The sequence below is a fragment of the Athene noctua genome, chromosome 15 (assembly GCF_965140245.1).
Source record: "Athene noctua chromosome 15, bAthNoc1.hap1.1, whole genome shotgun sequence".
NCBI lineage: Eukaryota > Metazoa > Chordata > Aves > Strigiformes > Strigidae > Athene > Athene noctua.
The window spans coordinates 4,829,631-4,857,020 of NC_134051.1; the positions used below are offsets into that span (position 1 = coordinate 4,829,631).

Genomic DNA, 27,390 nt, shown 5'->3' on the forward strand with positions numbered 1-27,390 from the left:
TATTTCCGTTATAAACCCTTAGTTGTCATATTTTGCCTGTTTTGCTGCAAAGTTATATCCTACAATATACAAAAGAAGGTTTTGAATCACTAAAAATGTTTTATAAAAACTTTTTTCCCTTTACAAGTTGAAAAAGCTGTCTGCCTGAGGGCAACAGGGGCAGAGGGGAGTGGTGGTCTGCGACTGGGAACTGTGGCCTAACCCTGGAGAAACCTTTGCTGCTCCTGTCCCCCCACACCTCCCACACCCCTGTACTTTCCCCGTGTCCCCCCCAGTATAAAAAAGAAACACTTCTACTACTGAAAATAAAAAGACAAGATGAGGGTAGGGTTTTTGTTCAGGTAGTCATATTAGGAAGCTAGCTAATAAAAAAGTGTACATTCCGTGGGGGGCATGAGGGGCCACGGGTGTGTGGGGGGGTGGCCCTTCAGAGGATGGTGCATTTGCCTTTTTCCACCCAGGGGTTGTTTTTCATCAGCTCCGGGTTCAAGAAGGGGTCTTCAGGAATGCCGTCCTCGATCCACTTCACAAACCTGCAGAGAAGGGGGCAAAGGAACGGGGGGGCGTAGACCCCACCTGAGCAGGTTTGTGTCGTACCAAAGCATTTTGCAAATGTGTCACCTTCTGCGAGGGATGTGGGGCAGGGGCTGGGCAGCAGCAAAAGGGGGGAGCTGGAGGGTGAGGCTGCAGTGCCTGGGGTGCAGCCTGCTCTGGCAGGGATGTCGGGGTGCACCCAGCTGGTTTTCGGCCAGGGGAGCTAAGCAAAAATTTAATAAAAGCTTTTGCCCCCCACAGCTGCAGCTGCCCAGGCACTGCTGGCATGGAGACAGCCCTTGCTTTGCATTTTAAAACGTATTTGCTAAAGTTTTTCTGTGTCCTGTCGTCCCGCCCCCCACCCCCCCCAAGAGGCCAGTGAGCGATGGGGCCACGGGCTGGGTTAACTGATGGCATCTCCCAAGCCCCTTCACTGTGAGGAGCAGCGAGCTGCAAACCAGGGAGGGGAAAGACTTGTCTGTGACCTTGTTTTAAAAGTCTGTGTCTTTCGAGCTCTGTAGGGGTGGGTCTGCACACTCGCCCGGCTGAGCCTGGAGTGCTGGCGGGCTCCTGAGGGGCACCCGGGCATCGGGGGGTGGGGGGTGTCCCACATCTGCTGCCACCACTGGAGCTTGGAGAAAGGAGCATGGGGGCTTTTGGGGCACCAGAGCTGGGGTTGGGGCAGTTTCTGCCTCTGGGACTTAGAAGGCTTGAAGACCCATAAAGGGAAAAATTGCAAAACCCGCCTTGTTTTGGGAGCTCCAGGTGATTGGGAGGGGGATGTGGGATTTGCTTGCGGGGTGCAGGGACCGGGAGGGGAGGGTGGGCACCCACTCACTCGGGTATTGTCTTGGAGGACATCTCCCGCTTGTAGGCCAGCTGGTACTTCAGGCTTTCCACCTCCTTCTTCCACTGCGGGAGGTCCCACTCATCCATGGCGGCAGCCGGGGGCTCTGCGGGGCTGCAGACGAGGATGTTAGTGCTGTACCCCACAGCTGCATCCTGCCCCCGCCCGCCCCCAGCTCTGCACCCCCCAAAGAGCAGGTCTCCAGGATGGGCCCAGCGTGCCACCCTGCTCCAGGGGAGGTTTCCAGCCCCATGTTGGAGCAGCTCGTGGCTCCAGGAGCTTTCAGGGTTGTTCTCGTGAGGCAAAGGCTACCTGTGGGTGTGAGAGCAGTGCAGCACAGGGCGGGTGCCCAGTGCCGGCCTCTTGTAGCCGCGCTGTGCCCGTGGGCACATGCAAAACCCAAGGACCCAGCCAAATTTGACTGCAATTTGGATGGTGGAATTGCCTGGAGTGGAGAGTGGCAAAGAACAACCAGCAGCTATTTGTTGGGGGGAGGGGGTGTTTGTCCTTCTTCTGCCTGACCGCGACCCTGAGCAGAACCAGGAGGGATTTTTGGGCATCCCCACAGCAGCCCTGGAAATGGCTCGTGTGGCTGGTCAGCTGTTTTGGGGAGCAAGACAAACTGCCACGTACCCCCCCCCCACACACACATACACCCTCCCTCCAGCCTTCACACAGCCCTGGGTGCTGGGTAACAGTGGGGACGTGCGTGATGGGGAAACTGAGGCACAGCAGCCGAGGGGGCACAAGCTGGCATGAGCCCTTCTGTGAGCACCTGGCTCCTGTGCCCAAACCCCTGGAACTGGTGGCACAGGGGGCCCTGCCCCTGGCTAGCCGTGACCCCAGACCCTCCAGCATGGCCCCAGGGCAGCACCCAGCAGCGCCACTTTGCACCCAGGCTGGACGAACCCGGGGTGCCCACGGGCCCCCGTCCTGCACCCCAGGCCAGGCTGCAGCCCCCAGCACAGGGACAGGGAAGGGGTGGGGTTGGGGGGGGCGCTCTGGCTGCGGGGGGGCAAGAAATCCAGCCACACACCGCCACAGCTTGGCTGCTGCACGGGCTGCCCCAGCTCGGCTTCTCCGCAGAGCATCCCCCAGCAAAACAGCCGGGCAGGGAGGGGGTGAGCGCCCAGAGCCCAGCACCCCCCTGCGCCCGCCGTCCGGCCTCCCCCGGCTCGGGTCCCTTCTGGTGACTCTTCCGGAGGCAGATGGGGACCAGCAGCCCCATCCCCACTCCAGCCATCCCCACCAGCAGCCCAGCGCCGCGGCTGAGCCCTCCACCTACCTTGGCTGGAAAAGGTGTTAGCGGGGAGCGGGGCTGCGTCCTCCCCGGCTCGGCTCGCCGCCCTGGCCTTGCCTCCCGCGAGCCTTCCCCTCGCTGCTGGCGAGCCCAAATCCTCTGTGTAATCTATTAATGCACGGCTGGTCCAGCTGCCTCCGACACGGCAGGAGCCGGATAATGGGAGCGTCGTCCCCCCCCCGCTGCTCCCGGGGGATTTGGCTCCGCTGAACGTGAACGTCCTGGTACCCGGCGGCCGAGCTGCCGAAATGGGGTTACCCCAGCCTCCCCCACAGCCCCAGGGGACAGAAGGGCCCCAAGGAGGAGGGGGGTAACGTGTGGTGGGACACGGGGGCACCCCAGGGAGGCCCTTGCTCCTGCCTTCATCCCTGCCTGCATCCCTGCCTAAGCCCCCCCCTCCGGCCAGGCTTCCCCAGATTTCTTGTTTCTTCCCATTTCTCTGATGCTGATAGAGCTGAGGGGGGGGGGGGGGGGGAGGGCCGGGGAGTGGTTAGCTAAAAAAACCGGAGAAAAAGAACAGATAAATGCAAAAAGTGAGCAGTTGGAAACTGAACATATGGTGGGTGAAGGGGCAGGATCAGCACAAGGGGAAAAGTGCAACAACATTAAAAAATTATAATGTGTGGCTTACAGGGAGGGGAAAAAGCCCACGAAGTGGCCAGATGACTGCAGGAGATGTAACTGTTGCAAAAGCAAAACTATAAAGAAAGTGAGGAAGAAAAAAAACAAACCAACCCAAACAAACCAAAACCAAAACCCAAACCCATCACTTCCTCTCATTAAACAATGAATTAAAAAAAAAAAATTCAGGTAATTATGGTGACAGCAGCTTTGTGCTTTAAAAAAAAAAAAAAAAAAAAAAAAAAAAGCAAAGCAAGGTTTCCACAAAGAAAAACTGCCCCAGTTGTGCCCCAGGAGCCCCTCTCTCACACCCATCCGTGCGGGGCCAGGGCCCGTGGCCGTGCGGGCGGCTGTAAAACACACCTGAGCTGGGTTTATCCAATTATACAAACACATATGAATGTCTAATATACGTGTACATTATGAAAATAAAAAAAGTGTGTCTATGTCTACATATGTACCTATTTACACATACACACACATATGCACATCTATATATAATGTACATATGGCCATCCATTATTCATATTATGTGTGTAGTTATAATGTTTATAATATTATCTTTTATGTATTATATAACAGATATTATATAAAATACATAAATATAATGAATATATACACCTATAATATAAAAAGACGCATATCTAAATACATCCTATACACATATACATATATAGAATTCCTCTTCCAGCAGGCAGAAGCCTTTATTGCATTAAACCACCAAAGCTATTTTTATTGAGAGGAGCTGATGTCCTGAACTGCCGACGTGGCCGAAGGAGAAGCCCCACCAGCCTCTGCACAGTCAACATGCCCAGAGCAGGACGGCGCAGGGCTGGGGTCAGCTGGGGTCCCTTGCCAGCCCTCGGGGTCCCTGCCAGCCCTCAGGGTCCCCAGGCCATTGATAGCCGTGAGAGCATCCCTCTGCCTTCTCCAGGAGAGATGCTGGAGCCTGGGGCTTGGCCAGGAATTGAGGGAGCTGCTTTGTGGCCAAACCCTGAGCCCGTTGCAGCCCCAGCATGAGGCTTTTCACCCAAAGGAAATATTTTTTTTTTTACTGCAGCGTCAGTGCTGGGCTTTTCTTAGTCGCGGGGCTCCTTGGGGGTGGCTGTGGCTCAGGACACGCTCCCCCTGCTCCAAATGCCACCGGCACCTATTAACGAGGTCAGCGATACCGAACTGAACCGCAGATTATCCGGCTGTTGACATCAATCATAATCTCCCCGTGTTGCCTCCAAACAATTATGGGAAAGGCTTGGCTTTAACGATAAAATGACACTGGAGACGGGTTATTGGATTTCTGTGGATTTTCCGCGATCTGACGGCAGCGAGGGCTGAGCGGGGGCCAGCAGAGCTGTATGGGTGCAGTGCCCAGTAAATTTAGGAGCCACCATCACCACCAGCCCTAAGGCCCGGGGGTTAATTAAGCTCATCCCCACCACCAGCAGCAGCTGCCTGACCACAGGCTCCTCTGGTGCAGGCAGGGAGCCTTGTCCTGGCCAGGCGGGGTCCGGGACAGGCCTGGCCGTGGTGGGTGGCAGCCCCCAGCCTGGCAGATTGCAGTGCCCGCATTAGCTACCCCCACCAGCTTTGTAGATTAAAGAATTATGAACTCCTGAAGTTTTGCAATATTAATGATTGTAGCCATCTGTTAATCTGGCAGCCAGCAATGAGCTGGGTGTTTGTGGTGTTTTTTTAAAAAACTTTGCTTAGTCCAGTTATTAAAACAGAGTATTTCTGGCTGGGCCAGCACCTGGTAGAGCATGACTCTTTTTTGTCCCATGATTTGCATCCTGCTCCTTCCTGCTGTTCCTGTGTTATTTAGCAGGTTTGGGAGTGGGGAGAGAACTCCCCAGGCAGGGAAGGGGATGCTGTGTGTGACAAAGAGCCTGGGGCTACCCAGGGAGGGTGGCTGGGGTGAGGGGCCAACAGCCCCCACTACCCCTAGGAAGCAGGGGGGTCTGCCCTCAGTGCTGGCTGCTAATTATGGCTTTCTTCGGGATGGTGTTTTAGATAACTCCATTCTCTGGTGCACACGCTGAACAGATAAATTCATTTAGCAGGTTAATTAGTGTCCTTGGTAGAAACAGTCTCAGCACTCACAGCCCCCGAGGTTGGGAAGTGTAACACAGGCTGCAGCAGCAGGTTTGGTGAGGGTCCTGGGCATCACCCTCAGCTGCACTGGTGCTGTGAACTCACCCCCTGACAGTTTTGTTGTAGAAATTCACCCTGATCCCTGGGGCTGAGAGGGGGAAGCCACCTCCTTCCCCTTTTCTGTTCCAATCTAGAAAGATCTCAGGCTCAGTGTCACCAACACCTTACGCTGATGAGCCCCATGGGTTTACCAGGAGTACCTGGCAGGGGGGTGGGTTTGTTCTCAAATATTACACTGAAAATTCCCTAAACAATTCGTGTATTAGCACCGTGTTTCAGAAACTCTGTCCCTAACTATTTCAGATTTTATTCACATTCAATATTATTCCCCTTAAAATAAAAGGAGCAAAGTCCTGTGTCAGATGACTTTGCAGTCAGATCCATGATTTTAAAAGTTTACAAGAGAAAACACAGGTTTTGGTGTCGACAACGGCTTTGTTTGCCAGAGAGATGCTGGGATGCGACTCGCAGATGCCACTGGGACGTGACACCCCAGTGGTCTCCACCATCACTGCGTGTGGCCGGGAAACAGGCTCAGGCTTCCCACCCTGAGAACTGCTCTGCAAACCACCCCCCCGGCCGGTCCCAGATGCTCCTGGGCCAGACTTGAAGAACATCAGACTTCACTGTTTCCAGATGAAGTTTTATGTTTGATACAGGCACTTACTCACAAACATTTGGCAGTATGAGCTGTACATACACTTGCTAAAACAGCAGAGTTGTGCTTGCTAAAATACAATATTTGGATGAAACAACTCCAGGCGCCCATTTTCCTCTCCAAACTACGCATTTCAATTTTTAATGAGCTCTGTTCATCTCAATTAAACCTGGAGCAAAGCAGATGAGACCAGCCTTCAGCTTACCTTTGGGGTTATACTTAGTCATAGTCTCAGGATACCGGGAAGAGGCTTTCTGCTGTGGTTGGTAGTAATGACCGTCCATCCAACCCAGGACCAATCTTCAGAAAAAGTCTTTTTCTCATACATGAAAGATCATACCATTATCTATAGTATAATCCTCACTATAAGGGCCACTATAATTCATTAAAATTCAGAAGCAGATAAATAATGAATAGAAATGCTGTTTACTTACAGTAAATAAGCAGTTCCTAGCCCTTCTCTGTGATGGTAAATCCAGGCTCCAAGGGGTAACACAACCCTTGCCCTCACTGAAGTCTACACCCAGCCCAAGTTCAGTCTGGTATTAGGGCTGTACTTGGTGCTGCTGTTGTCTTTCCACACTCCCAGCAAAGCAACAAGACACGGTGTAACCCCTTCCCGGGAGCGTGCCTGGGGCTGAACACAGTTTGGAGAGTTCAGAAGAGCCGCCCATGCTCTGCCTTGCTGGGAGAGCACTGGAGCATCACAGGCCCGACTGTCGGTCAGGAAGGGAAAGCTCTTGCAGAGCAAAGCAGGGAACACAGGTACAGCACCTACCAAGATTATCAACATTTGCAGCCTCTTTTTCCTCCCCTTCAGCCATAACAGGAAAGATCCCATTATTAGGAACGTGCAGAAACACCTCTTGGAAGCTGGAATGAAACCCCTCAGTGCATCTCCAGCAGCACAGACCAGAACAAGACACAGCATGGCCAGCTCAGGTGGCAATTGCAGAGACAGATTCCTGACTATGAGGGGAGCACCATTTAATAAAAAAAACCAAACCACAAACCAAGACCCAAACCAACAAACGAAGAAAAACCCAACAAAAAAACCCAGCCAAAACCGAAAACCCCAAACCAGAGCAGACAACACAACAGATTTTCTATGGAGTTTTATTTAACATTGTGCCAACTTAGATAAATGTACACTTTTGTAGAAACCTTGACTAGTGTGGCTTATTTAGGTTAACAAAAGCTGCAAAAGCCACTGAAAGCCTTAAATGTGCAAAATACAGCTCATCACATATTAAATTTGCTTTCCCCTTGACTGCCAAACCAACGCAGACAGGTATCGTAGTGGGGCAAAGAGTATAAACCAGGCTTAGAAATATTTGTCTATTTTTACCTCCACAGTTCAAAAGCTAACTCTTAAACTTAACTACTGTAACATGGATTTGAGAAACCCAGAGAACCCTCAGCACCAGTCTAACAGTCACCTATTGTAGAAACTAAAACAAAAGCCCCACAATTGGAAAACCCTGAAAATTAGATTTTTTTTTTTTTTTTTTGCTTACAAACATAACCAGCTATTTACACTGCATTAGGCCTTCCTGAATCTGGTTTCTTGAATCAAGTAAGAAAGCTTCAGTTAATGTCCTTCAGCCTCCAGAGTGGTTTATTTTGTATAACTGTACACTAAAGAAAAGAGGGTGTGCAAACAGCACTACTATACCGTTGCACACCCGTGGAGAGGCAGTTTTCCTGCTGCAGACATCTCGCCCACAGCGCATCCCTGCAACACACCAGAAGTAGAGACTTGTGGTGCTTCCTACTTCATCGATGTTTCTCCCCTCATTTACCCCAAGTCAGCATCTCCCTGTAGACCATCTTTTTTTTTAAAAAAAAAACCACCAAAGAAACTGAAACCCACCATCTCTTTAAACAACTGCTTTGTTTAAATGTTGCAACATGGACCTGCAAGAAAGGAAATTCCCAAGACATGTCTGCTGAAACGCCACTCTTCACCATCTTAACCAAGGAGCCTATCTCTGGATTTGTCTAAAGTGAGTTTTTAGCTGAATCTTTTTGGAGATGAGAACCAAAGGGACTCCAGGGAGAGATTTCTCAGATTAAGACAAGTCAGAAGAAAAATATTCCTGAAGATTTTGCCAAATTACAGTTTTTCAAAAATGTTTATGAACTTCGAGACTTCATGATGAGCTGCAGCACCAAGGGGCAGGTGCCTTAATCCCTGGGCAGAGAAAGAAAATTAGTTAGTGTACTTCAGTAATTTTTATAATAGTGTTATAATAAGTGACACTGACACATGATATATTTGATACATAGCAAATGATGTACATAAATGTCTAACTGGTAAGTAATATAGTTGTCACTGATACGCTTTGTTGTTAAATTTTAAAATACAGATACTCACTGCATTGTGAAAGAAGTTGCAAAGATGTTTTGCCCACGGACACCTGAAAAACAGATACAGAGTCTTACTCCATTTTCTCCCAGGGACACACCTGCCCCCAGTCTCAGCCCCTCCGAGTTCTGCATTGATCAAAGCTTTACAAGAAAGTCTATCCAGCAATTCACTTCAGCTTCCAAATGGAGATCACTTCAGCATCAGATGTACAGTAAAATAATTAAGACAAAGATAGACCCCAAGAAATAGGATTTCATTGCATTCTCTTGGATCCCTGCCAGAGCATACCATAAAACCTCACAAAACAAAAAAAGACAATCATTGAAACTGCAAATTTGTAAAATACAGCTTAGCTCGTGCACAGCTGAGTGAAATCAGGTGTTTTATTTTCTCAGCTATACACAGCAAAGGCTGGAGAGACGAAACAGTATTTCACAAAGAAAGACAACTTACATGTCCATGATTTCCACTTAAGACAGTTACTAAGAGGTGAATTCTCAATGTTACTCTGCTGCCATCAGCTATGTGTGAATTAGAAGTGCCAGAGCAGGCAATTACTCTGCCTTCCAGTATGCAACCACAGTCAATTCATTTTAAAACTATTATGTCAATACATTAATGTCTATCACGCTAAAGGACTATACTTATAAACAGCCAGTGGTTTTAAAAGTGACACACCAATGTTTATTAGCATTTGTAATCTAAATAAAGGACTCAATTTTTTCAGAACTGTTTTCCCAACCCACTGAAGCTTTATGCTGCTGCAGAGCAAGTGGTTTCTCTTCTTTTTAAAAGAGGACAGGAATGACAGGCACAAGCCTCACGCTGTCCTCAGGATGCATTACGGTGCACATACGTCCCTGAATCTTTAGGTTTCGGTGGGGATCTACTCCCTCACCACTGCGTGAAGTGCTTTGTACAAGTTTAAAAGGAACGTTGACATCTGTACACCCATTGTATTCTTGTAGATACATTTTGAGATACTTTCAACTATTTTCTCTAAATAAAGTTTTATGGAGTATTATGCCTCCTTAGAGTCCAGTAGCTACTTTGTTGCAAATCCTAATTAAGATTTTTTTGGTTGTAGTTGATGACAGCAGTATTTGTAAGTAACAGAACTAGACTGTACCATCTGCAATCTCGATGACTGGTCAGGGTTGCCAAGAGCAGATAACGTGTTTTCATAACACTGGGAAGTGAGAAGGCCATTTGGTAGCAACAGGTAACACACAAATAATACCCAAACCATCGTGTTCAGTATCCTTACCACTGCTAATAACAGGGAAGAATAAAAAGAAAGAATGAACTGTGAGTTAAGACTGTTAATTAAGAGGAAAACTACCATCTGTGTTGCAACACACAATGATTTTCTATTTGGCTATGATGAATATTCACACTTACATATGCAGATTCTCCATAATAATATTCAGAGTGAACAGGCCAATGGATTGCATCTTCTTATGTCTGCATGTCAGGAACAGGCAAAGGAATTCCCCCACGTACTGGGGACCAAGGTTTTCCCACCTAAGCAATATAAAACCAGGAAACGCAGCACAGCTGATCAACAGAGACAACTTTCCTATTGATCCCTAGCGTCTTATTTGCTTTCTCATCTTCCCCACAGCACTGGGATGGTTTCAAAGAGCTAAGGATTATATCTTGGCTGAACATTACTGCTGCGGGACTGCTCTTACTGTCCCCATAAACAGACAGACTTCAGGGGACAAGTGTTTACTCACAGTTTTAGCATTGTTGCTTTCTGACGATTTAGATCTCTCAAAATCAGGTTGACAGTGCCATGGAGAATGTGTTCTTCATAGGAAAGATGTTCCAATAACAGCCTCAGAGCCCAAAAGTTATTCTAGGAAGCGACAAAATAAGACCAGTGATTTAACCTAATTGCCAACCATTTCTTAAAAAAACAGACTAAAATAGAGCTCAGCAAAGCTAAAGGGGAAAAAAACCCAAGTTAAACGTGTCTAAAATCTCCAAGCTGGTGTTGCACAGATTTTCAACATAACTTGCTTTAATCTCTTAGAACAGAGATCAGTATCTAGGACTCACCCCAAAAGCCAGGGCTATCTCCAAGAAGGAAGTCAAGTACGGAAGATCACAGAAAAGCATCTGTTGTATTGCTTGCACAGCAAGAATAAGACAAGCCTCATGCTGCAACTACAGGAAGAGATATCAAAAAGAAAACAGCTATTTAAAAGCCCAGTTTCCCACTACTTGTATATCATAGCCAGTCAAATCAGCACTAAGTCACTACCATTCCAATCAGATAGGTTGGATGTCTGACACCATGTTCCGAAGAATCCTCTGAAGACTAAAAGACAGGGGAATAGAACAGTTACTTCAATTTATACACCATGTTTCACCTGGTGCTCTCAAAGTCCTCACAGAAACATGAAGTCTCGCACTGTCACAGAAACAGAATTAAAGGGGGGGAAAAAAAAAATCTGGCCCAGGAGTCACATATTTGGAGAGTAAGCTAAATTTCCTCAAAAGAAGTAAAAAGGAGTAAGATAGTTCCTTAGATGTATTGACTGCATTTAATATAGAATATATTTCAAGCTATCTTTAAATAGGTTCCACTATTCTTGAAACCATCAATCAAAGTAAGTTTAGAAATTCTGGGCTATTCTGAGTTTTGAGACAAGCACACTGTCAAGTCTCAGAGGACAGTCTCCTGTTTGAGTCAAAGAGCACAAGATCACCCTGTGAGAAGTTAAGACAGAATCAAGTATTAACAGCCCCCCCACTTTATAAATGCATAAATTTGATAAAGTAAGACTTGTCCTAGGTTGAAGGTGGTGTCAGACCAGAACAGACCCTAATAGTTTTCTTCCCTTCAGATACATGCTCCAGCCTTTAGACTGTGCCAAGAACAGTCGGATTTCCCCAAAAAAATCTTCAAGTCCCTCCTAAAAGCTTTTCATAATAATCCGACTGTTTTCAATACTGCTGTACCTTCAAGCACAATAACACAAATGGTAAATTTCCTTATTGCCACAAGCACACTTACATGAGGAGAGAAAATAGCAGGTGGTAAAGAAACATTAATTTTTGCCTTCAGTTCCTCCAAAAGGCCACCACCAGCAGCAAGCACCCCCTGCAACAGAAGTAATCAGTCACCAGTGAAGGGGAAAGGATGTCCAGATACTCTACAAACATCAAACAGTGCCCAAGATGGTTCTCTGATGTGCTTTTACTTATTTTTTCAGCATTTCTACATTGGAGGCTGACTGTCCAACACCATACTCAAGGAAAGTTCAGATTTTAAAGTACTAACCAAACCATAGCACATAACCTCTTTGTTTTAAGCTGTCTGCTAAGCATAGTAGGTATTTTTGTTCTTGTGAAAATACCCAGATACTGACTCTTCAGGGCTACCTGAGCACTTTTTTCTTAAACTGCTTTCATATCCATTTTGTTATCTGATCCATCTCAACATTAAAGGATGTAGAATCAGTATCAGGCATTGAGTTGCAAGCAGAGTTAATCTGTTTACTGTTGCATTTAACACAACATTTTGCAAAGTGTTACATTTAGCACGTATCACATGAGCATCCAGTGAGGCACTGTAAAGTTAACCTTAGTATTTAGAATGAGCCAATGCCCACATCAAAAGGAAGTCTTGTGTAAAACCAAGACAACAGCCTCTTGCTTCATAGTACTGGTGCAGTTACCTTCTGGAAGTCAAGCGGTGGCTCCTTCAGGGATAGGGGATGGAGGTGCCCACTTTTTTCCAGCAAACTGCTACTACCCAGGATCATGATGAGAGAACTCCAGCATTTAGGCTGAAACACAGCAGAACATTTGCTTTACAAAGTCAAATCTGTTCAGAGGGGTAAACTATTCAGAGAAAAAAAAAAAGGGTTCTGACAGTAAATCCTTGCATAGAGAAGTAATTGTACAAAACAGGTAATGTACAGAAACAGGCGATGGGCTACACAAACACAGGTTTAATACACTCACATTTCTGTATAGCAACACATTACTGTAAAGGAGTTTGAGCGCCTGCTTAATCAGAACACCATCTTTCAAGGGAGACCCTGAAAGAAGAAAAAAATTAAAACCATATTTTATATTCTCATCATAACTATAGGGCATGAATACAAACAAGATATTAACTTGGTTGCAGAGCTGTTTCTACAGAAACCTAACAAAGAAACAAATGAGTGTCTACAGCTATTTTACAGTATTTTGTAGGTTCTGAGTAGAAAAACAACATCAGTTGTAAAACATTATTCTGGAAAGCTGCAAAGAACTGAATGCAGTTTAGACTAAGCCATCACAGAACAAAGTCTTCTTTATGTACATCACACTACAGTGCGATACACACTGTCTGTATCACATATGTCTAAGAATTCCATAGTAGCTGAATGTCTCCAAAATAAATCTTTCATTTCAGAATACACCTTGAGATATAGCACACCCCAAGGCAGCTGATCAGTCATCCACGGCTAAACTAATGACAAAATGTAACACACAGATCATGAAGCCCTTTCCATCAGGAAGCGTTTATTCTCAAGGTCAAGGCTGAGACATACCATAATGCCACGTTACACGCTGCCATTGGTGACGCCATGATGTAACAGAGAGCTTTGTATTTTCTTTTAACAGGTTTCAGCAAAGCAACTTCACAGCTGACAAAACTAGCGTTTTGTGTGAAGTGTACTAAACAAATCAATGCTCAGCTGTAAAGACATTCTTCCTGCCTAGTGTTATGTACCATGCTTTAGTCTGGGCAATTTATAGTTGGGTTGAGATTCCCTCTGAAAATTACTAGATTTAATAAAGAAGTACAAGCTGTAATTAAGTAACACATGTAAGCAAGAAGTCACACTTGCCAGCTGTAATCCAGGGCCCAGAGTCTAGTATATCATTTCCAATGGGGACACTGCCTGTCCTGAACATCTTCAGGTAGACCTCGAACTGCCCCGGTGTGACCCGGCAGGCCGTGCAGCAGGCCAGGCTGTTGACGGGAAACAGCAGCGAATGTGCAGCGTCGAGGAAGTCCCCAGTTTTACACAAATAGAAGGGGATTTTATCTCGGAGGTCTCTTAACCTGGAAAGAAGAAATGAATGTTTGATTTTTGTTACCATGCAAGTTTTACAACAATAGATCTGCTTATGCTTGACCACCAGTAAGTTACATCCGATAAGGCAGAAGTTAGTTGCAATGCAGTACTGCTTTCACCTAGCAAACAGCTGCCCAAATCCTACTGCTTTTCATTCTGACAATTTATTGCACATTGAGGAAACACAGACCGGGAATCTTAAGGCAAAGAAACAGTTAAAAAAGAAAGAAAAAAGGCTACTTACCCTTTGGTATCATTGCATTTCACAGCTCTCAGGTAGCGAACAACTTCTTTATAGCTGGAAAGAAAAAGAAGATGGTGAGCAGGAAGAGGAAGGAAGTGTAAAGCTATATACAGGCCAATCAAATATATATTACAATTAATGAAGCAAAACAGTAGACCTTCCCACACAAGGTATGTTTCACAACAGGAGAGAAATACAGCGGTCAGAAAAAGGCAGTTGGAACTAAGTTCCAAGAAGCTATCCACTATTATCTCTGTACTCTGGCAAAATAATACAGGAGGTTGCCTTTCAATTTAATTCTTTAAGTGGACTGTATTCTTTTGAATAAAGACTTCTCAGGTCAGGAGACAAGAAGGCCCTTTTTTGCTGTCTTCCACCTAGTCAGCCTTTGATGAACGGAATTTATTTTAAACATCCATGTCAAAAACCTACTGGGTTTATGGAACCAAAGAAATTATCCGCTTCAATATTTTTTTCTGGTCTTGAAGCGTTCCAACGGCTTGATTCTACCTTGAAAAGCTTCAAAACCTGGCCCTGTTGATAAGAAGCAATGGGCACGAACAGCTTCAAATGTGTCTTTGTTTTGTATGTTTCCCCATTATACAAAACTGCAGATGTCAGGAAAACACCACTGTGGTCCATACCATGTGAGATCTAAAAGCTGGGTTCATGAAATAAAAAACCCAAAACAAGAGCAAACTGATCTTACTTCATTTTGTCTACCATTCTCTCCACTCGAGCCTCAATTACAGGGAGTGCTTCCCACAGAAAAACTTTTCTTCCTTTCTGCGTTCTTCGGCCAGTGATGTTCTGGCCTTTTAAGACAGTGGTCAGTAATACGTGGTCCCATGGCACAACATTCAAGCTGCAAGTACAAAATTAAAGTCATTGTTAACCATGTTTTGTTTGTACACCGTAATTTATTTCTCTTAAGTAACGTGAAGATTTACCAATAAAACATTTTGAGTTTACAGCTCACTTTTTGCGGGGGGTGGGGGGAGGTGGGTAGAAAAGGAAAAAGCAGCTATACGGACAACAACTTAGCCATAGCATCAAACAACAACTCCTGTAAGGACAGGACAAACACTGAAATCTTCCCATAAAATGCTCACACCTAGCACTACCAGTGAAAGAACCATTCTATACAGCTGTTTTTAAATCAGGTCACTGTATAAAATGTTATTCTGTAAACATAAACCAAAGAACATACCTATTTGAGAAGCCAAAACAGTGACATGGAAGTGAGATGGACTGAAAAAAATTAACAAACTTTTCATACAAGCTCTTTGGGAAATCACACAACACCAGCATCCTCTGAAGTTGTGTTGTGATCCTATGTTTTGAAAAGAAAAAAGAAAAATTAAAGTCTCTTAAAATTGGATGAATTACTAGTAAATTGCTGTGGTTTTCTTAATCCTATGGGAAGCTTTTCTACAGAAGTTTGGGGATTTTTTGGTTAAATGTCAGGCAGTTTGGATCTATATTTAAATTTAAGCTTTTAAGATTTTTAGTAGATAACAGTATTGCTCTTTTTTTACTATTTTTAAACACCAGTATTGCGTTTAATCCCAACCAGCTTTGTCTTTAAAACAAATATCCCCAGTGAGTACATTTGAAAAACACTGAAGCAACATATGATCAGCTCGATAAGCAACCTGATCAACCTGAGCTCCTGGCAGCTTCACAGCTAGTGAAACCACCTCTACTGCAAACTGAAGATAACATGCTGATACAAAGAAGAGTTTACTCCTTTAGAACTGGGGAAGAGAGACAAAAAACTCCTTTCCCTGTTCTTTACAAGTAAGAAATTAGAAAATTCAAGAATAGTAATTTTAAATGAAAACTGATACAGGATTTAGGTTATACCTGTCATTAGTTTCAAATAAGAGGTGAGAATATATAATTGTTTTCGAGTGCTCCTGAAAAAAGTTAATTCTTAATTCATTAACCTTCTGTTGCAAGTGAATTTCGGGTTAAAGGTGAAATATAAAGCTAAAATGAGAAATGAATTAAGCCAAGTGAGCTCGATGTCCTCATTCATCAGCCTCAGGGGGAACTTTACTATGTTACATCCCTGACTACTCCATCCCAATGGAATACTACAAGGCTGCTGTTTTGATCTTTAACAGACACTATTTACTCTTTGGCTTAATAACTACAAGTAGCCACCTGACACCACCTTCTGGTCTGGCCTTAGAGAACACTCCTAGAGCACAGCCAGAAGTAATCCATCTTCTTGGCTTTGAGTTCCTCACTGAGTTATTTTCCTTTGAGGCAACAAAGAAGGGTTTGAATGTTCACGTGGCTCTAAATAAGGCAGGTATTGTCTTTGTCCTTCACAGAAAGGAACTAATAACAGTGCTTCTAAAAGTCCTGATTTGTAGTGTACAGCTGTAGAACCTGATGGCACGCTGAGGTCCCCGATCGTTAGGCTGACTGGTACATGTTATCATTTGTGCTCTTCTGCCTGTCCGTACTCACCCACAGTCCACAGGCAGGCAGCAGCAGGCCGCCCTTGCTCTGCTCAAACACCACCCAAAGCAGTACAGTGGGGTTGTGTTCCCTGACGAGGAGTTCCAGATGCTACAGAACCATGAGATGATATGGTGATGCAAGTTTACTTCTGGCTTTTAAGAGCTAAGGCATTAACTTTTTTTTATTTTGTGCCTTTGAACAGAAATAATTTGAAATGCATTTTACATGCAAGTGGGAAGTTTGCAGGCAGCAACCAGCCCATTGCCATCTGATAAGACAAGTCTTACCTTTGCAGCAGACAAGGGACAGCAATCTTTAATGAATCAGTATGACCAAGGTTCTGCCAGCTTCTAAGAGAGAACACTAATTAATGTTTGGCTTGTTTACTTGCCTTTTTCCTCCTTCTCTATATTCAACTGTTTAAGAAAACACTTTTTTCTTAAAAAGCATTGGGAGCGATCACGCTAATAAGAATTATTTCAAACAGATGAAACAAGTGCTCAAAGTGTAAAACACATTCTAGAATTGCTTTACAGCAGTACCTGCCAACTGAAGCACACCTCCCCTCCTACCCACGCAGCGTAAAGCAGTACCAACCCCTCTAACCTGCTGCGTTAGACCCCCGTGGGCACATCTTTGCTTTTAGGGGGCCTCTGCAAGACGTCATTGCCCGAGAGGGCCAAACTACCTCCCGTGTAGCTACAGCGAATGCTGCGGGACTCGTAACAAGCATACAAAGAGAGACATACCCAAATAACGTATCCAGCCTGCTCCTTGCAAACCTTGATAGTTCCTCAGAAAGAATTACAGAGAAGCTGCTGTTTCTGGCCAGTCAAACCAACCCAGACCAAGTTTACTTCTCCTTTATAAAAAGCCTTGAATTAAAGCCCCAAAATATTTAGGTTTTGCAAAGCAAAGCTCTGCAACCTTAGTCAAGCTAGACAGTAATCAAGCGTGAAACAGCCATGATATAAACAAGATGAAAGTATTTAAACTCTGCTTTTATTTATTTATTACACAGTCCTCCCAGCTGACAGGTCAGCCTCCAGACTTATGGGAGGCATCTAAAACTTATGACCCAAGGAACATCACGTCCTCCCTTCCTTCCAGGTCAGAAAGAGAAGTTCCTTCACACAATGGAGCTTGTGCACTGCCCGCTCAGGAAAGCTCCCCTGCCCCTGTACCTTCTCCTGGGGAACTAACCCCACCTGCCACCTTCTGCTGTCACCCTCCCTCCTCCCAGTTCCCATCTCAAATTCCTTTGCCTCACTGGAGATCATCTCCTCTCCTCATGACTCAATCTCACTTAACTTCTTCCTCTCACATTCAACCTTTAACTTTCTCTTTTTCCCCAAATCCCTCCCCAAACCAATCTCATTTCTCCCTCGGTGTAGTCATTTTCCTCTCACTGTGCTGCAGTCAGGGCTGTGATCTTTACACTGTCCTTACTCTTAATAAATGGAAAACCAGACCTCTCTTACTGCATCTCCTCCCTTTGAGGAGCAAATGAAGATTACACACTAGATGTGGAACTGGATACTTACAAAGCAGGGTCTTTATGAAGCGCTATCTCTTTAGCTGCTCCCAGTAACATGACAGCAGCAGCTTTAGGACTCTCTCTCTCTGCCTCATTTAAAAATTTTGTCACCATCTCAAAAACTCCAGAATACCTAAGAAAGTTAAGTAGTCTATAAGACAAAGTGTTTGCAATGATGTACTTCATAAACAACTGAAAATTATGACCATCCTATGGTTTGAGAGCAAATTGACTTGCTTTTCCTCAAAAAGCATCTATAACATAGCGAAAAGGTATTTGCACAACCATTCCTTTAGGCATTTTAAAGGCACACACCATCGAGAAAAAGCTGAACCCCATTCTGAAAAAGATTAGTAAAAACATGGACTTTACTTTCATTCTTTCTCTGGTTATAAAAATGAGGGATATTATCGGGTGTCTTAGTATAGCACAAGAGATCTATTTAAACTTATATTTAATATGTAGTTAAAGATGCATTTCAGCCCGTGTTTAAACTACATCTGAGTGCAATTTAATAGCTCACTGGCCAAGCAAATTCTCAATGATGTTTCTGCTGTGTCAGGTGCCATGACTCTGATTACCACTTGACTAAAGGATATCAAACCTGCACTGACCAGTACGTACTGCTAGTGACAACACAACTCAGCTACTTACTTGTACACAGTCTCCATGTTGCGTGATCTGCAGGTATTGCATTGCCCAGGTGGAAATTTTGGGAGGCAGAAGCATTCATGTTTTGTGGGAGGCATTCTTTGTCCAATCAGGTACTTACTATATTCCACAGAAAGTTCCTGCATAAATTTTATTAGAAGACTTCCTAAGAGAACAGAGAGATTTGAAATTGTTAGTGCAATTTTTTATTTTTTCAAAATGAAAAGACAGACAATCGTAAGTACTCCACGTAAAATATTTAGCAAGTTACTTGCACCAAATCTTATTGGCTGGGAAAGCTTTGGGGTTTTTCTTCCACAGGGAGAAAAGCAGGAAAGTACAAACTGGACCTGTAGACCCGTGTCTGGTCTGAGTATGGCCCAGAAAGAGAGGAGCAACAGTAAGCTGCTACTTTAAAAATTCATCAAGCCTTCGCAAGGAGAGCTGTGGACCAGACAAGCCATCCCTCAAGCCACAGACTGAGTAGCCACAGGTCTCCCAGGACAGAGTGAGAGCCTAACACTTACCACCATGCCGAAGGTCTGTGTCTATATCTGTGAGCTCCAAATTGAACATTACAAGAACACCAGCCAAGGCAAAGTCACGCTGTTCCTTCCAGAATTTGCTTTTATTGTGTGCGTTGCAGTGACAGAGAGAAGGGGTTGTCCAATTCTGGCACTATTTCAAAAAACATGAAAAAAGGGAGAAAGTTTTGGGTTTTCTTCCCCCCGCCCCCTCCTTTCCAGTTAAGCAAATCAAAGGTTAATTCCCCTCAGTGAAGGACCACAATTTACTTCATCCTTTACACACCTAGGCAAAGCCACAGTGAAGTATTTTGATGGTCAGAGCAAGAGGCCAATACAGCAATAACTCGATATCATGGCTAACAGAACAAAAAAAAGCCCATAGTAATTTAGATTCCTGAATATCTCGCAGAGACACTTAGGGCTGGTGCCCTCCCCACTGTAAGTTGGTAACAGTTGGTCTATGCATATTCACTCCAACTTTGCTCACAGTTCAAACTTTTCTGAATTTTAAGAATCACAGAATCATTCAGGTTGGAAAAGACCCTTGGGATCATCGAGTCCAACCATCAGCCCTATGCTACAAAGTTCTCCCCTACCCCACATCCCCCAGCAGCTCATCCAAACGGCCCTTAAACACATCCAGGGATGGTGACTCTGCCCCCTCCCCGGACAGCCTATTCCACTGTCTGAAAGAAAAACTCAAATGAACCATCACCACCCACTCAATTACCACAACTCACCCACTCCCTCACCCTAGGTTAGGACAGTCTAAAAGTCTGACATTTCTCTAGTACAGTGAAAAGCAGTCCGATTTATTAATTTGATTCCAGGAAATACACTGTGTGCCTAAAGCAAACAGGAGGTACATTTGCTTATAGCAAGTGAATGTCTGCTCCAACAACTGGCCAAACCACTAGTCCTAAACCTAGTGACTGCATTGCGAAGCAGACAGATATCAACATTTAGGACAGGAACAGTTAAACCAATCAAATTTCACATATCATTTATTTTTTTAGTGTGGTTAAGAGTGATTTCCTTTAAAAAGACTGTTGAGCAATTCAGTTTACTCGAAGTTGTGTGTTTCTCGATTACAGCTCTTCCTACCTCAGAAGCTAGTTTATCACAAATGTAGCAGTAGCACTGATTACAAATATCAGCATTTTTTCCAAGGGGTGAGCAGGTATCACACTCCATTCGCCTACAAAGTTGAAAAACATAAGGTTATTTACGAAACAAGTTACATGCTTATCCAACTCTGCTTCTGCTTTCAGCTGTTAAAAAGCTAACAAGGTTACTTGACAAGTTGGACTAAATGTGGAAGATGAAACCCTCATATGAACCTCCCCATCACTGAACATACTCGAATGGGTGCATTGTACAGTCATATCTTGCATGAGGCATCACTTTTGCTTGTTTACAGAAAGTAACCATGAGTTCACATTCCTCATCCACAACTTCTGCAGATTTCTCCTCTCCCAGGGCAGACTTCTCTGCAGAAGAGAATATGAGGTGTAAATCAGTATAAAGGTAACTACAACTTCACTACAATTTTACCCAGCTATTGATGTTCACTTTCTAAAAACACTTCAAGGCACAAATGTTCTTATGATTTTATATGGTGCTAATAAGAACGGTTACACTGTCCCAGGAAAAATAGCTTCCACATACTATCAAAACAGAGGTAATTTAATCAAAAAGAATCCAATTGACACTGAAAAGGCCTAGTCTCAGCTAGATTTGTAATATTTTGAAACTACACAGCAATATTGTTTAAGTTAACTAATGCCATCAAAGAAATCCCAATAGTTGGAAAATAAGGACAGTTCTTCCTGGTTTGACTTATTTTTGAAGTACTCTGTTTTCCTAGCAGCAGAAAGCCACATTTCAAGCTTATCACATAACATTTTACTTCAGTTTATTTCAGAATAGCTTTACCGAACTTCATGGCCAACAGGAGCCCTGTACTTACCCAGTGAGTCTACTAACAGAACTGAATTCCCAAGTGTGCTCTCAGCTTCATCATCACTGATCAGGATTACGCTCTGCTCTTTCTCTTTTTTTGATGGCACCATGGTTACTGAGCTCCACAGGAAGGAGCTACTTGGCAGCTAACAGGACAGAAGAAGAGTTCCCACTTTGAAGAACCTTTCCTCAGGAAGGGAAGAAAAAGTCTTCTTCAAGACACAAACTCTTCATCTATGTTGAGTTAGTTACATTAGGGATGGGAATGTTCCAGCCATACTGCAGCCAGCTCAGAAAACATTGCAGTTTCCATCCAGAGCTGAGAAAACCCTAAAACCAAGGAGGTGGGAATAGGAAAACAGGTAAAAAAAAAAAAAAAAAAAGGAAAAAAAACGATGAGAGCTGACCTTCCTTTGGTGAGACCACCCTTAGAAGAACTATGCGCTGTTGTTCACAGTAACTTTGCCCCTTGCAGGCTGCGTGCTCGAGGCACCAGCGATGCCCAGCGCAGACCCGCCGGCTCCCTCCCCTCCCCCACCTCAAACAAGCGCTCCCCCATCCCCCCACAACGCACCCCCGGCCCTCACACCACAGCCCCCAGCTGCCGCCTGCCCCCCTCCCCGGCCTCCAGTAACTCGCCCACCACAACCTACCGCCCGGCCCTCCCATCCTCCCCGGGCGCCCCCCTCACCGACCGACCCCCCTCAGCCGCTCCCGCCGCCGGTGGTAGGCTCGGCCCCGCCACTCTTTGAACGGACAAGGACTTCCGAGGCGGTGACCCCGGAAGGGGGCCGCGGGCCGACGCTCCCCGCGCTACTTCCGCCCTGGCAGCGGCGGGGCAGAACCGCGGCGGGGCCGCCATCTTGAGTGAGGGCAGGAGCCGCACGCCTGCAGGAAAGGAGCGGGCCCGGCTCCCTCAGCGAAGGGGCTCCCGCAAGGGTGAACCCTGCATCCTCCGCAGGCGGCGGACGGGGAGGGAAATCGGCATCAGTGCAGAGTCCTGTGGGCCCTCTCCATGGGGCTCTGCAGTTGGGGAAGAGGGAGATAACGAAGCCCATTGCATCACCTGTGTCCTTTTGAGGGGCATCATGGTGGCCCAGGCCCCAAGGGTGACAACCTGCACAACACGCCTGGCAACGTGGTCCCAGACGTCTCCCCACAGCTGGGGGAGTTGCTTCCCTTCCAGTCAGCCTGAGCCGGCACGGCCAGGACAGCAGCTGCTGGTGGAGGGAACGTTTTCACTGCATGTGGTCATCCCTAATCGCCACGTTCTGTCACGACAGGCTTTTCCTACTGCAAACCCAGCAGGAGATGAAGGAGGAAAAGGCCACATGGAGCAGCTGAGGATTTCCCCAGTAACACTAGATGGTACCAGAGCTCCATACAGACTCAGCCAGGACCCAGCAGGACAGAAAGTCTCTCAAAAATGGAAATTCTGAAACATGGAAAGCTGAAGACGTAAAGCTGCAATACATTAATATGCTGTTGGCAAAGTAATCACCTTTTCTATGGGAAAAAAGCAGATGGGAGTTGCTAATAAAACAAGGACTTTTCTGGTGTGCAGGGCAACAAGTGTAATGTAGTATTTGTGGTTAAAAATTATCAGCAAAATGAAGGTAGCACAGTGCCTGATAGAGAAGCATTTGAAGATTAATTCTTAGGAATTTTTTCATTACTAGTAATTAGTAATGGTTAAGGAAAATCTAGGAAGTATTTAACTTAAGGAGAAATTGCCATTAAATCATAAAAAGAGCTACGTTCCTTGTATCATTAATATTAGGAACTATTGAAACAGCACTCAGAATATGATCACATTTTTCTGTAAGCAGCTGCACACATCGCTACATGCTGCCTGAAATATTCATGTGTTAAAAAAACCCCCAACTCTTCCTGCAAATGAATATTTATTCCATGAATAATCTTTAATGTCTTCGTAGCTTTCAACACATGTGGGCAAAATGTTTCAAGTTTCTGTGCTTACAATGAAAAATCTAAACCCGACACCTAAATAGGTGGCCTGATTTCAGCTGTGTGGAGCACTTTCAATAGAGACATAATTTCCTTCATATAGTTGCCTCTGTAGCATGACAGCATTTTAGCAGCCTCGAGTAACTCAACACAGCAATTTAGGTGATGAAATGAAGTACTGAGATAGCAGGGAGAAATAATAAAGCCAGAACTGGCATTTGGCCAGAATAATTTTTCTAAAACTCCACTCTCATGCAGAAGTCCTAAGAGATGATCTTATGGCTAAATATGGTCAGGACTTCAGTCCTGCGCCTCATCCAAAACACAGCAACGCTGGTGTTTCCTCTCTTTCCAGATGAAGAGTTGGCGTCGGCGTCCTATTTTTAGTGGTGTGGGTGTAAAATATGTTGGTTAGATTTCACATCGCCTGAGCTCAGCCTGCTCTGCCATGTCAGGTTTCGTGCCCAGACCTAGCGAAGCTCAAGGTCTGAGGTTGACATCATAGGCTCCTGCTTCATGGTCTTTGTCTTGCAGGTCAGTGCCTTTTGCATTTGGGGGGAAGAGACAGCTCTCCTGGTCCTTGAGCCCGTAAGTCAAACGTAACACCCCGTCCTAAGCCACAAGCTGTGTGAAGTAAATAAAAAAGAGAAAGAGCTTCCAGAGAACTCCCGCAGTCACAGTGCGAGGACCAGCGATGAGGCTGGCATTCAATCCATTTCAAGGGCCAGCAAGAGCCATAAGGTGCTAGAAATGTCTCAAAACACACCTGGAAACACAAATAGATCCTTCTGTTCATGTTTTGGCATGAGAGCAACAGCTTTCCCATCCCTCTGTGGCACAGACAGCTTTGCTGTGTGCTTGTCTCTGCCCCTTTCCGTGCGAAGGAAGCGGGAGCTCTGTACTGCTGCGGGCTGGGGCTCGGCTCAGCATGGGCTCGTGTTTGTCAGCTGCCTGCAATGGGAGCCGAGAGTTGGGAATGAAGAAGATGAGGGTATATTTGGGGATATCTCGAAATAAAGGAGTGAGATATAGATAATAATTAGCTGCAGGCTGGAAGGTGAAACATTAAGGAAAGAATACATGATATCACGCATCAGTAAAGCCATTACTGGCTGCTGGGACTGTGCCCTTCATTTCCTCACAGAGCCCTGCCATGCTCTTGATTTATTTTACAGGGGAGAGGTGTGGAAGGGTCGCAGACTGGACATACATCAGTGCTTCCAGGAGGCCTGACAAGGAGCACTCTGGACCAGGTCAGGGTATTAACTGAAGATGCAGAAGACTTCTGCTCCCTGGGAATGAGCAGCTGAGGGACAGAGGAATGGGTTTCTATCCACCAGCTCCTGGAGTAGAAAGGGAATTTCTCTCTGACTGCAACAGCAGAGCTGCAGAGCGAACAGACCATTAAAATGTCCTTTCAAAAAATTTTTCACGTCCCATTTATATTTACTGCTGCTTCATTCTGTTGCAAGTCAAAGGCCCATTTGTACCCGATGAAAGGCTTGGGTTAGATCAATTGACTGGAAAAGGCTCTGAGGATCGAAACCTACAATTCCACATGGATAAGTGCTAATCCATCAGTCTGCTGAGCCCAACCAAGGTGCCGCAGGTCTTTCCAGGCACTCGGAGCTGACTCACGTCATGGCTCTTGTGCTTGTTTGGCCCAGAAAAGGATGTTCAGTGCTGGAACTGTAAAAGAGATTCTTATAAGTGAGCTTCTGGGAAAAGGGTTGTGGTCTTTTTTAGCTACTTTTGGCATCTCCACAGATTCGTTGCCTCTATTAATGGGCAAACTTTCCATGGTGACATGAAGGCAGGTTCCCCCCGGTTTTAGTCTCTGAAGTGCATCCTAGGGCATTGCACTGTGCTGATGAAGCGTTGTCTGCTGTATGGAATCAGCTCTGCTCAGGTTTCACAAGGAAACAAAATTTATGTGGTTATAACGTGTGTATGAGTGAATGCTGGGCTGTTTATATCCTGATGCTGCTGAGATGGGAGGAAACCATCCTTGTTCTCCAAAGACCAGGTTCCAAGAGGAGGGGTTAAGGAAAAAAGTGCAGGAGGAGCAAAATGTTAACAGAGCAAGGAAAACTGGTTAGCTCGGGACCTGCCTTAGCAGCTCTCAACCCCTGCCTAAAGAAGATACAAGCTTTTACATGGACCCTGATTTTGTGAGGAAATGAGATATCTGTGATGATTACCTGTGTATGAGCGCGTGTTTCCATCACAGCCCCAACCCTGGTAATTACTGAATTCTGGTGCCAATTTCAACCAAATGGACAGCAGGTAGAAATCCCAAAGGTAACAAGTTCCTAAAAGTGTTGCGATAAGAGCTGTGTGCATGTGTGAGAGAGAAACCTTCCATTTATGCCTTCTCCGAGTTCAACCACGATCAGAAAACTTCAGATCTGGGATGAGATGGGACAAAAATTCCCAAGCTGTGGAAAAGCCTTGGTAGCATTCATGCCTACGAGCCACTGGAGAGTCCACACAGGAGAAAATGCCTAAGAAGGTGACTCCAGGGTGGCTGATCAGGTGGGAATTGCTCTGAGTGAGGTGTTCATCATGTCTTTCTTCCCCATGTGGCTTTTCTGGTGTCTAAGAAGGGGGGAAAGCCTGTCGCAGCCCCAGTGCAATTCAGTTTAAAGTCCATCAACCATGGGGCACGAATCCGTTGGAAATCAGGCTTCATTACTTCCAGCGCTAGCAGGACGACGGGGTTTTTTAATGCTTGAAAGAAAATCGTTCATTTAGCTCTTTCCCCTCGTAATTTCTTTCCTTCCCCAAGACCAAATAAAGTAGAAATGAGATGCCGTGAGAAAGACCGTTCTCAGGGTATTTCAGTCCTTGTAAAAATGGTCTGGTTTGCTGGCTTTTCAGAGGGACAGCAGCCGGGCCAGGGCAGGAGAATCACAAGGACCCACCGGTGCTAATTCGCCTTCGGCTATGAGCCAGGCTGCGTCCTGGGCAGGAGAGAGGAGAGGTGGAGATGCTCCCTACCTCGGTACAGCGGCAGCCAAGAGCTCTCGATTTAAGAAACAGATGAATATGAACCTCGTTGGAATGCCTTCAAAAATCTGCTAGCACTCTCCTCCCCACCGAAAGCAGAATAAATCCCCTTCGTATTTCAGGCTCCTAGTGAGACCCTGAAATATTATCAGTGCTCTTTGACACTCTACCTGCCCCTCATCCCACCTGGCTTTCCACAAACACATTTCCTCTGCTTTCAGGAAAAAAAAAAACGTGACACTTCTCTAGTGCTAGGGTGATCAAGTCTCCTCCATTTTATATTTGGTATTTTAATAGGGTTTCCTTTTAGACCTTTAATGAGTTTTTATTCCCCTTTGTATATCAGACGCTTCAGTTCGACCGACAGTTTTACTCACCCCATGTGGAGTAATATGAACAGTCAGGACAACCTTTTATTCCTGTGGCAAGGTTTGCTCTGCCAACATTTTTCTTTTGCTCGCAGTCAGGGGGGATGTGTTTTGACCCTTTCCTCACCGCCGTTTCACCCATCTTCCAGCCTTTGAGCAAGGACATTCCCCCTGTGCAGAGGCAGGAACAAACCCAGCCCTGCTGTCCATGCTCTGAAATGCTTGCAGCTCTGCATCAAGGAAAGAGGAAAAAAAAAATTGAAACAATAGCAAATGTGGGCTTTGGCTCATCTGAACAGCTGAGTTTTGTTACTTCAGCCTGAGCCCAGACTTGCAGGACGTTTTATTACAGTTTGCAGCAGTGGGTCAGGCTGGGGGCTGTCCCCATGCCTCCGGGGAGCTCACGAGCTGTGGAGGTTTGTGACTGCACTGTGGAGTCTTAATTTGCACAACACACGCGCCGACGAGCGATCAGCTGGAGAACAGGCCAAGCTGGGACTCTGCCCCATTTATTTCTAACATCTCCCAAGCACTGCACAGAGAGAACAAATCTCACCCTGCAAGGTGTGAGGTGACCAGTCTTGTGGTCACACTGCAAGGGCAGTAGGAAAAGATGTGTGCTTGAGCTGCTGGGGGGACGCAGCAGTCCCCATTGGTCCTGGACTGAGTCAGGAGGTGCCCACATCCCGTTTTCTTTAGCCACGATTGGCAAGTGGTCACTGAAGACACGCAGGAGGGTTGTTCAGGACACTTGGATGGAGTTATGAAGGGTTACACATGCCAGGCTAGGTGCTGCACAGGTAAATAGATAAGTAGGTGTCAGCCCTGGCCCCCAGATCCTGCTGGACAGTGACACGATGGGTGACGTGGGATGGCAGGAGTGCATGAAGGAGGGGAAAAAGGTGTCACTGTGAGAAATCGAGAACCCAAGCGGGCAGATGGGTATGGAGCAAGCCCCAGCTCCAGGTGATCTTGGGGTACTGGCGTTCTCCAGCCACAGGGATTTGTGGCAACATTTTTCAATGGCAAATTTTGGGGTAGAGAAGATTGATGTGCAAATCTGTGAACACTTTTTAGGATGTT

The 27,390-nt window shown here is 45.6% G+C and overlaps 2 protein-coding genes across 2 annotated transcripts; both read right to left on the reverse strand.

Annotated features, from left to right (window-relative positions):
- Positions 1 to 296: 296 nt before the first annotated feature.
- On the reverse strand, positions 297 to 2,856 carry GNG13 (G protein subunit gamma 13). The gene is made up of 3 exons (XM_074919537.1): positions 2,667 to 2,856; positions 1,373 to 1,495; positions 297 to 533 (listed from the first exon to the last, which is right to left on the reverse strand). The coding sequence occupies exons 2-3, from the start codon at positions 1,468 to 1,470 to the stop codon at positions 428 to 430; spliced, it is 204 nt and encodes a 67-aa protein (XP_074775638.1). The 5' UTR covers positions 1,471 to 1,495; positions 2,667 to 2,856; the 3' UTR covers positions 297 to 427.
- A 4,777-nt stretch (positions 2,857 to 7,633) lies between these two features.
- On the reverse strand, positions 7,634 to 21,684 carry LOC141966692 (uncharacterized). The gene is made up of 20 exons (XM_074919698.1): positions 21,654 to 21,684; positions 20,970 to 21,292; positions 20,361 to 20,490; positions 20,105 to 20,198; positions 19,001 to 19,151; positions 18,477 to 18,639; positions 17,830 to 17,955; positions 16,573 to 16,635; positions 15,021 to 15,143; positions 14,520 to 14,675; positions 13,811 to 13,864; positions 13,336 to 13,553; positions 12,461 to 12,537; positions 12,172 to 12,282; positions 11,508 to 11,594; positions 10,547 to 10,654; positions 10,222 to 10,343; positions 9,884 to 10,006; positions 8,489 to 8,531; positions 7,634 to 8,305 (listed from the first exon to the last, which is right to left on the reverse strand). Exons 2-20 carry the CDS (start codon positions 21,070 to 21,072, stop codon positions 8,228 to 8,230), a joined length of 2,130 nt encoding a protein of 709 aa, XP_074775799.1. The 5' UTR covers positions 21,073 to 21,292; positions 21,654 to 21,684; the 3' UTR covers positions 7,634 to 8,227.
- Positions 21,685 to 27,390: the final 5,706 nt, after the last annotated feature.

Bases quoted from the DNA above. Each gene is read 5' to 3' on its own strand.
- GNG13 (XM_074919537.1), bottom strand. From the start codon at position 1,470: ATGGATGAGTGGGACCTCCCGCAGTGGAAGAAGGAGGTGGAAAGCCTG. The intron at 534-1,372 runs GTGAGTGGGTGC...CCTTCTCTGCAG, and splicing joins TCCTCCAAGACAATACCCGA to GTTTGTGAAGTGGATCGAGG.
- LOC141966692 (XM_074919698.1), bottom strand. From the start codon at position 21,072: ATGGTGCCATCAAAAAAAGAGAAAGAGCAGAGCGTAATCCTGATCAGT. The intron at 14,676-15,020 runs GTATGTTCTTTG...TTGTACTTGCAG, and splicing joins TGTTTTGGCTTCTCAAATAG to CTTGAATGTTGTGCCATGGG. The intron at 13,865-14,519 runs GTAAGATCAGTT...TTTTCTTTCCAG, and splicing joins AGAATGGTAGACAAAATGAA to CTATAAAGAAGTTGTTCGCT.